The sequence below is a fragment of the Eriocheir sinensis genome, chromosome 28 (assembly GCF_024679095.1).
Source record: "Eriocheir sinensis breed Jianghai 21 chromosome 28, ASM2467909v1, whole genome shotgun sequence".
NCBI lineage: Eukaryota > Metazoa > Arthropoda > Malacostraca > Decapoda > Varunidae > Eriocheir > Eriocheir sinensis.
Genome location: NC_066536.1, coordinates 6,174,687 through 6,185,020, shown reverse-complemented (window position 1 = coordinate 6,185,020; position 10,334 = coordinate 6,174,687). Strand labels below are relative to the sequence as shown.

Sequence of the window (10,334 nt, the reverse complement as noted above, 5' to 3'; positions counted from 1 at the left end):
ATTCACACACTTTGCTTTTCAATGGCGTTGTATGATTTATTTTTCCTCGCTGTAATACATTAGCGCGATCTTTCTTTCGGTTTATATCGCTTCGCATGTCATCTTCCTCTTCATCCTCTCTTCTGCGCGCTTATCATTCGCTTTTTTTCAATGGCGTTTCTCTCACTGTAATACTAATACAGTCTTCTTCATCTTCTTCTTATCTGTACTCTTCTTCTTTTCCATCTTAATTCCTCTTTTGACCCGCTTTTGTATCGCTTATTTATATATAGGTCGATCGTTACTTCTTAATCTTCCTTCCTTCGTACCCTTAATTTAGTTAATTTTCTCTTTGCTCTGAGGGTAAAATGTTCTTAATTCCAATGACTTGTGCTACGTACTTGTTTATATATCTAGATCATGCCTTAATTTGTCTGCCCATATAGTTCGTATCTTGATCTTCCCTTTGTATCCCTCAATTATGTTTCCCTTACTCTGTTTCCAGCTATTAATCAAGACATATATTTTCATGTGGCTGGGCTCGCTATATCATATTAATTATATACTGCATGCCTGCGTCTTTTATCTCCTGTCAGTCCCGGCACAGTTATAATTACATAGCCCCTCTTTTTTCCTCCTTCCCACTCCTCTTTTCTAATGATTTGTGTTCCTCTCCTGTCAGTCCCAGCACATGTAGTTTCTAGTCCCCCCACCTTTTTTGCCCCTCCTTCGATGTCTTCCAAATATATAATGATTCTCTCCTGTCGACAGTCCCAGCACAGTTTCTAGTCCCCCCACCTTTTTTGCCCCTCCTTCGACGTCTTCCAAATATATAATGATTCTCTCCTGTCAGTCCCAGCACAGTTTTTAGTCCCCCCACCTTTTTTGCCCCTCCTTCGATGTCTTCCAAATATATAATGATTCTCTCCTGTCAGTCCCGGCACAGTTTCTAGTCCCCCCACCTTTTTGCCCCTCCTTCGACGTCTTCCAAATATATAATGATTCTCTCCTGTCGACAGTCCCAGCACAGTTTCTAGTCCCCCCACCTTTTTTGCCCCTCCTTCGACGTCTTCCAAATATATAATGATTCTCTCCTGTCAGTCCCAGCACACTTTTTAGTTCCCCCACCTTTTTTGCCCCTCCTTCGATGTCTTCCAAATATATAATGATTCTCTCCTGTCAGTCCCAGCACAGTTTTTAGTCCACAGTTCCCTAATTCCCTTTCCTTCCTTAATTTTTCCCATATTCCTCTCTATGATTTGTGGGCCTCTCTCTCTCGATCTATATATATGTATGATTTGTGCTCCTCGAGATCTCCCCTGTGTCTTCTAATTAATGATTTTGTGCTCCTCTCCTAATATTTATGCTCAACTCTCCTGTCAGTTCCAGCCACAGACTTAAATATGTCTGTACGTGGTTCTCCGCAGTGGATGGAACTCATATATATCACTCATTTAATTTTACTTTACTTTATATCCTTGAACAAGAATTTTACCTATTTTAAGCATTACATAGTTTCTGGAGTCATGGTTTACTCTCTGCTATGCAAAATATTATCGCTTCGTGATTTGAGATGATGGAGTCCTGCGTTACCAGCAGATTGTCGTACTCGGAACATTATTTTTTTTCCTAAAAGCTATCAGTGACGGCAATCGACCAAACCTGCCATCTGACTCTTAATTATTTGTGTGTTTTATGCGAGTGGAACGAATAAATCAACATTAAATAGCCTGATTAGACTATCGTATTCAGTGTCACGTGACTTGTGTTTACAGTTGTCGTGTTGCAAGAAATACCTCCTCGCAGAAATAAGTCGCTCTGCTGTCCACCACGCATGCGCGCAGGGGAATACACAGCAGGAGAACACATTAATTTGCCTGGTTTTGTTCTAGTTTGTCCACTTGTGATCTTTGTGATGGTTGATATTGCCCGCAAAAAAACAACACACCAGACTAACAGACCAAACAAGGAAAACTGAGTGGGTAATTCATTCTAAAATCTGCCATATGCGTTTGTTATAAAGTCTTTTCTGGATTAAAAGTGTTTCTCTGATGTTTGTTCCGCACATTGGACCCGGAACTGAAGTAAATAACTGAAGAAAATATAGAAACGGGAGGCAAGTTGAATCTCTCTCTGCGAGCTATTTTGCGGCTGCGAGTTAACTCCTACAACAGCGGGTTTCCTAACTGCATCGTTCAGTCCTTTGCTCTCTGTGTGACGTGCCCGTGTGTCCCTCTGTTGACCCGTGCACCCTCCTCGCTCTGGCTGACACTGCCCCACCGTGCCCGTGTCTGGGAGAACGAAGAATGGAGGGAGGAATACCAGGCTCCGTAGAAAATAAGATTACCAGAATATCACAACTGCTGGGGGAAGCCATACCAATAAGGTGAGATATGCACCCTTCTTTTTTTCTTTTTGGGTCCCTTCGCGTTTTCGATAGAGGAGGGTAATTTTCCAAACTTTAGGGAAAAGAAATCGAATCGGTATATTTGGAGGTAGGATTATCGTAGCAGTCTTGAGCAACCTGTGTCATGCCCCGGGAGCATCATTTTCTATTTCCTGTATTTTCCAACACGTCCTCTGCGTGTATCGAAACACACGAGAAATTAATCAAGATCAGGCTATTCGCTGGCTGCCTGGGATTGAACCCGCGACCAGCGTGACGGGAGAGCCACTCCTTACCGAGTCGGCCGAAGAGGTACCCCACTGGCTAAGTGGGTTATGGGAGGCTCGTTCATCAGGCATAGTCGCTGCACTACACCTGCACCCTTTGAAACATAAGAACATAGGAAAACTGCAAGAGGCCAAGTGGCCTACACAGGGCAGCTCCAGAATCCCCCCCACTACTCATGATGGGTGAGATGTAATTTCAGGGGTTACAGGTAGAGGCTTGATCCTCGTTTACCTTCAGTACAGGCGTACGCTCCAGTAGCCTGACTCCTTACTGCAACCACACCTCACTGCCACCTGTCATCCTTGTACATGTAGCTATCCAGTCTACTCTCAAAACAAGCTATTGTCTCTGCACTAACTATGTGATTGCTGAGTCTATTCCATTCCCCCACCACCCTATTACTAAACCAGTGCTTGCCTATATCTCTCCGAAATCTATACTTGGTAAATCTTAGGAATAGCGGCTCCTAGTGGGTGCGCGTTTAGGGCACGATATGGTGGTAATTACAACATTTCTAGCACGTACGACGGGGTTTTGACAAGCGGACAGGCGTGTTAATATCACAAGGGGTGTATTTTTCCATGCGGACTCTTCCCTTTCTTCACCCTGGAGCTCACAGTCTCATCGCCCATCGACTAGGAAGAAATTGTGAGGCCAGCATGGAAAAATACACCCCTTGTGACATAAACACGCCTGTCCGCTTGTCAAAACCCCGTCGTACATGCTAGAAATGTTGTAATTACCACCACACTGTGCCCTAAATGCGCACCCGCCAGGAGCCGCTATTCCTAAGATTTACCCTATACTTTTCTAATTTAAATCCATTACTGCGTGTTCTATCCTGCTGGCTAATTCTCAGTACTTTACTTATATCGCTTTTGTTGTAACCCTTGACCCATTTGAATACTTCTATCAGATCTCTCCGCTCTCTTCATCTTTCTACCATTTTTTTCCCTTTCCTTTCTGATCTGTAAACTTTGGTACTACTTATGGGAATACCTACCCTACATTGCTTGGGTTAGGAGGCACAAATCCCAGCTATGTGAACCCTACAAGTTCACGCATATGAAACTTTATTTCTGGTACATTTTGATGTGTTTGGTTAATCTGCCAACTATTCCCTGTAGAAATCACTATAGTTTCCTGAATTTTCTGGGTAAAGGTCCAGTATAACTCCGGCGCCTTAATTTTGGTAAATATATATATATATATATATATATATATATATATATATATATATATATATATATATATATATATATATATATATATATATATATATATATATATATATATATATATATATATATATATATATATATATATATATATATATATATATATGTAAATCAGGGCTGGGTCCAAGTTTAGGCACCTGTACTTAAGTCCAAGTCCAATTACCTGGATATTTTTCAAGTACAAGTAGAGTCACTTTGCTATGTACTTAAGTCCAATTCCAAGTACATGTCATTATACTTAAGTACAAGTACTTAATGTGATAAAAAAAGTTCCTGTCACAGATTCGTAAAGCACGAAAGTTAGTAGTTTTCGTATATACACATTAATGAGACAATAATATTTCACTACAATATCATAACACTCGATGTATGCATTTACCCAATAGTATCATCACAAAGTTCACTAGAATCTATATACAGTATATAACTTTTGATAAAATACAATGTACTTGTTTGTACTTGAATGTACTTGATATTTTTCAAGTACTTTGGGTCCAAGTACAAGTACAATTGATATTTTAAACTCCAAGTACATGAAAATTAGTACTTAAGTCCAAGTCCAAGTACAACAAGTACATGTACTTGGACCCAACCCCGATATCTATCTATCTATCTATCTATCTATCTATCTATCTATCTATCTATCTATCTATATATATATATATATATATATATATATATATATATATATATATATATATATTTATATATATATATATATATATATATATATATATATATATATATATATATATATATATATATATATATATATATATATATATATATATATATATATATATATATATATATATATATATATATATATATATATATATATATATACCAAATTCTTGCCTGCCCAGTGGATTCTTTACTAGATTGTCTATTTCCTCTCAGATCTGATGACAAGGAAAATGCCAATGCCTCAAACTCCCTTGCATCTACACCAGCCAAGCCTCATAGCTCTGAGGCATTTTATAACAGGCTGGTTTCATATGGACCAGGCCATTGGGGACCGAGGGAAATAAGTCCCTTGGAATGTTCACGCTATGGGTGGAAGCTTATACAGCCAGATGTGATACAGTGTGTCACTTGCAAACAGGTTGTTTGTGCAACTCTTCCTCACCTTGTTGACAGAGAAGCATGTAAGTATAACTAATTAATCAAAATGAGAATGTTTTTGCAGTGAAGTTTACACAAGTAAAAAAAAATTGCACATTGCTAGTGTTGTAACCAATAAAGTGGTCAAAGTTTCTTCTTTATGTTTATCTAGACAGCCAATTCCTGGAAAAATTGAAGAGGCAAGTGGTTGATGGCCACCATGAAGCTTGCTGGTGGCGTCACAACCCCTTTTCCCTTCATATGACCCAGCCACCCCAACCAGCAGTGATGGAAGACCTTCAAAATTTATCGAACTCTGCTCACACACTGGGAAGCCTCGAGTCTGCCCTACCCCATCTAGATATCCCTGCCCACATGGCACAACTGGTAAGAAGTTTTCAGTTTCTGATTGTTGGAGTCAGTAAACTGGTAAGTATTTTTCATGACTGGAAAAGGCATAAATTAGTTGGTAATTAAATAGTAGATTATAAAAACAAAACTTCAATCACTTAGAGGTCTAAAATAAGAAAAGAAATTGATGCTACAACATGATAGTAAAACTATGGTTTGAACGCATTTTCTGGCATTTTGAGTTTTGGTGTGTTGCCTCCTGCAGAGGACCTCAGTAGTTTAGAGTGGCAAAAAATATTATAGTTTAGGAATAGCGTGAGCTTAATAGGAAGGTGATGGTAACAACAATCTAAAAATATTTCCCTCTGCAGAGTGTAGAAAAGGAACTACTGGAAAGGTTATATTCAACAGAGACCATTTCTGACACTCAAATGACAGCAGTCCTTCTTGTACTGAGTGGATGGTCTAGAGGGGCAGGAGCCTATCTCAGGTAGGTGTGGCAATTGAACATAATAGTACCTCATTCCTGTTTCATGTTCACAGACTTTGATCTTACTTTACCTGTGGGCAGCAAAAAACATTTTTTACAGTGGCAGACTTGGAACAAATACACAGATTTCAATCTTCGCATTCCCTCCAGGTGCAGAGAGTGCTGTAGATCAGTGGGTCTGTGGAGTTTCTTGACTCGAGCTGATGTTGCCAAGCCAGCAGGTCCCACTTCTCCAAGGAAACGCAAGTCCAAGTTGTCTGAGGGGACAGGAGAAGAGAGTGGGGCCTTCATTAATCAAGAAAAACATGCTGAACCTGAGGACACCCAGTCAAGTTGGCGCATGAGATTGAGGGAGAGGCCAGTGAGTGAGTCAAGCACCCCTGAGGAGCAGCACTCGCGCAAGAGGAGAGGAAGCGAGAGATCAAGGAAAAGCAGCACTACCAGTCTGACAGATGCAAAGGAGGAGTCACACAGCCCCCTTGTTATAAGCACATCTCCTTCCACTGAAATACAGAAGGTGAGAAGAAAACTTGTCATGCTTATTTCATGGGCATTGGGGCATGATAAAAAATATGATGTATTATAAATTTGCATTATCATGAACATATAAATATTTCTAGATTACTGTTGCTCTTCATGGCCGAGTTAATAGTAGTATAGTATTATTGCCTGCCTCCCAGAAGGGTGATAATGTTTTATTGTTGTTTGCCCGTCTGTAAACAAAATATCTATTATATGGATTGATACATAAAGGGGGTCTCCATTATTTGTCGCTTCCTTATTTATTTTCGGTTTCACTACTAATCGGCAATTCACACTTTTATCATTAGATAAGAAGATTGAAATAATTAATTAAGATTAGAAGCAACAAGAGTGGTCTTGTTGAAAATAAATAAAAATGTGCTGAAAAACATTTAAAATTTCAAGGTAATTAGTTGCTTTTTATCTTTTTTCCAATAGTTTGCTCTCTATTTATATTACAATACAATATGTAAACAAAATATAGCTCACCTAAGACATTTATTCATAAATATAGTTAAGTATTTGGATGTCAGAATTTTATGAGCTAATAATAATAAAGCTTGGTAACCAACAATCTTGTCACCTTGCAGGTTGAGAAGCAGTTTTTCCATCCCCTTGAAGAACATCGGCCATGGTGCCCCTGGGTCACAGAGGATGAAGGAATGAAGGGATATCAAAGAATTCTCAACAGTGTGAAGGATGTCATCAAGACGAGTGAGAAGAATAGTAATTTATGCACCATGAAATCTGTAAGTATTTTTATTATTTATGCTTTTCTTTACATTAGATAAAAATTGAACTGAACTCCTAAGAACAGTTTATGCTGCATAAAATGTATGATATCCTCCCATGATATTTTTGTATTTATTTCCCCCCAAAAAACATGAATATCAGGGGTCAGTAGTGTCAGATAACATGACAGCCCAGGACTAGAGCCTATAGACCACCACAGTAAATATCTATCTGCTATAAGTAAAAAGATACATTATCTTTACTTCTGTGAGGAGCTGTAAGGCAGAACACCATGCATTTCGTTCTAACTGCACTCTTGTGATTTTGTTTCAAATAAGGCAGTTGGGAAAGGCAGCCGAATATTCTTTTGCAGTGTCAATTCATATAGCCGTTGGACAGCTAAATGAAATTAAGCCTCCCATCTTGTTTTAGTCTCATTTTTGATAAAAATCAAAGAATGTATTTATTCATGAGGGCTCTAAAAACTCACCTGTCTAAGATGAAGCAAAATTCTCTTTGAAATGAAAGAACTCCAAAGAATCCAGATGTTATTGTTGAAACTTCGTACATGTGTTTTAACTTACCATTAGTCAAAAAAAGAAAAAAAAATCATTGTATAAAGAGATCCTACTGTTGTACGATTTCTTACTTGATGTGAAAATTCAGTGTTAAATAGTCTCAGACATCATTGGTAAATTTCATGGTGGTTAAAAGCAACTTCATCTGTAATTTCCTATTATTGTTCTTCTTAGGATGGTAATGTACGCGGTCTACGATTGCTGCGCATGCTGTTGGATGACTCTGTAGCAGTACAGTGAGGAATCTTTCTGTTAAATCACCTGACATAACAGCAGTGTGATTTTTGCCGAGCATTTACTGTCCTCTAATTGTTAGATGCAATAAAATGTCCAACAGTTAACTTGATAATTTTATTTTCTTTGCACTACTGGGAAGGTTGCTTTTTATATACAAAAGGTTATGATTTGTCCTGACTAAGCACAAATGTTATGAGAGTTAAACAGGTGTAGTAGCAGACAGAACCGCAGCCTCCCTGTGGATACCCTACCTCAACTACTTGGAGTAGAGGACCTACAGAACCATTAGTTTTGATGACACAGCACTATTGGATGGAGGTGGAGACTGGCACAAATGAATGAATGGTCTGCCAGAAATTTAGTGCATCCACAGTGAGAGCAAAGTCAGCAGACATAAAACTTAACACCAATCAGCATCTTTCACAGCTGTAAGATGCCACATACCTGTACAATATTCATTCATGTGATTCTCTCTCTCTCTCTCTCTCAGGCACACACTCACATAAAGTCGGCAGTCGCACAAATATGTCATAGCATGAGAGGTGTGGGGGCAACACCAAAAGGAAGGAAACACTGCACATCCCTAACACTTATGGGAGTACGAGGCTTGAGCACTGAGGAAACAGCACTTTCTGGACAGCAGGTCACTTTATGCCTCCAGCCACAACATGCTGCACATGCTTTCAAGGGTTTTTGCTGTGGTGGTGCACATCAACCTCCCCCTCCCCCCTTAACACACACACACACACAAACACACACAAACAAACACACACACACACACACACACACACATTCTTACCAGAAGAATCAAAGAAATAAAGACAACAAAAGATACTACCAAATTCTGAAACAAGGGATCTGACCAACTGATGGAACACTGACTGTACTGGGCCACACTGGCACTAAGTTTTGTACATGTTACTAAAGGTTTTACACTAGTGAACCTAACACTACAGCCTAAGATGAGCTAGCATACAATGCATTATTATATTATAATTAATATTATTAGTCTAAACTGATGATGGATCCCAGTGGCTGCGGTGTAGTATCTAGGGGTGGTGGTGGGAGGGGGGGGGGCTCCTGACCCGGTTTACAAAACAAACACCTACCAGTGGCCTGCCAGCAGCTCTCAACAACATAACTTGGAATGTACAAGGGAAGAAGTATATCCAGTTTCTTTATTGTAGACACCACTAGAGTACGGGCACAACTCTAGATGGGGTAGGACCCACAGTACAGCAAGATGCCTATACAACATTCACAAAAGTTTCATTTATAGATTGAAAGACTTGAAATATCCACAAAGAGGTTTCAGTCTCCCAGCAGTCATTCTGCAAACATTGCTAATTTAGATTAAAATGGAAAGAAAGATTAATCACTTGTTGCTTGAACAATGCATGGGTATTAGAAATGTACTTAATGAGGATGGTCAATGGCAGGGTAAAATATTACCCTTACTGCTTTCCATACTAGATTAGCAACAAACAGGCAAGACTGAGTAGTCTTTGCTATCCAAAAGAGAAGGTTCAGTCATAGTGTTTCATATCCACTATTAAGATTTTGACCTATAAATCACTATCTTGAATATGCTACATGTTAAGAAAATTAATGCAAGTATTCATCTCAATCGAGAATACATTTTAGCATAATGAACAAATCAAGAAACACCAGTTTGAATAACTGAAATTAATAGTGTAAAAGTTATCTAAAAAAGAGCAGTATTGATACAAGTTGTAATCTGCATTAAAAATACGTAAAATCAAAATTTCTATATATTCATGTGTGACTGACATACATCAAATCAAATATACGTAGTGACATTTTACTCTATGACTACAAGGTATTACTGAAACAAATAGACTGCCAGGATCCCCAATTAAATGCTGCCCAAGACTGCTAAGCCTCTATACACAAATGGTAGTGAGGGGAGTTGGGAGCCATAGATTACAAGTGAAGAAGCAAGGTTTATAGGGAAAATGGAAGGGGAGGCTCACATGAGGCGACTGGATGAGCATGTGACATTAGCTGCTGCCAGATGTTATAATCCCTACATAGGCCAAAGAGTCTTTAAAGAATTAAGCAAATGTTTTGCAGTAAAAGTAGTAGTAGCAGCAGCTGCTAAGTTGTACAGTTGGTGATTCTAATATGGTAACTGAAAAGCGACCCCACAAACAGCCTTGGGGATGTGTGGGGGTCGGACATTAAACTGAGTGGTGGACGGACTTGAGCCACTCCAGAAAGAGACACAACTATTGGTGCCACTCAAATAACTTGAGGCAGAAAAATATTTACAACTGACTGTGTGAATATTATGATGTGTGGTATTGGGTGGTGTGGTACCATGTGGGGTGTTGGGAATGTGGGGTGACTTCATTAAAGTGGATTATCCTGGAGTTCTGTCCCTTGCTGGCTGACATAATCCATCTCCA

General features: G+C 39.1%; 1 protein-coding gene across 1 annotated transcript; it reads left to right on the top strand.

Moving 5' to 3' along the window:
- The first annotated feature begins 2,086 nt into the window (after positions 1-2,086).
- LOC127004424 (zinc finger C3HC-type protein 1-like) lies at positions 2,087-8,697 on the top strand. Its single transcript, XM_050872100.1, has 7 exons — positions 2,087-2,365; positions 4,792-5,039; positions 5,168-5,382; positions 5,718-5,836; positions 5,987-6,353; positions 6,949-7,107; positions 7,843-8,697. The coding sequence occupies exons 1-7, from the start codon at positions 2,286-2,288 to the stop codon at positions 7,906-7,908; spliced, it is 1,254 nt and encodes a 417-aa protein (XP_050728057.1). The 5' UTR covers positions 2,087-2,285; the 3' UTR covers positions 7,909-8,697.
- The last annotated feature ends 1,637 nt before the right edge of the window (positions 8,698-10,334 follow it).

Excerpts from the sequence above, each read along its gene's own strand:
- LOC127004424 (XM_050872100.1), top strand. The coding sequence starts at position 2,286 with ATGGAGGGAGGAATACCAGGCTCCGTAGAAAATAAGATTACCAGAATA. Across the intron at positions 2,366-4,791 it reads GGGGAAGCCATACCAATAAG|ATCTGATGACAAGGAAAATG; the intron begins GTGAGATATGCA and ends ATTTCCTCTCAG. Across the intron at positions 5,837-5,986 it reads GGGGCAGGAGCCTATCTCAG|GTGCAGAGAGTGCTGTAGAT; the intron begins GTAGGTGTGGCA and ends CATTCCCTCCAG.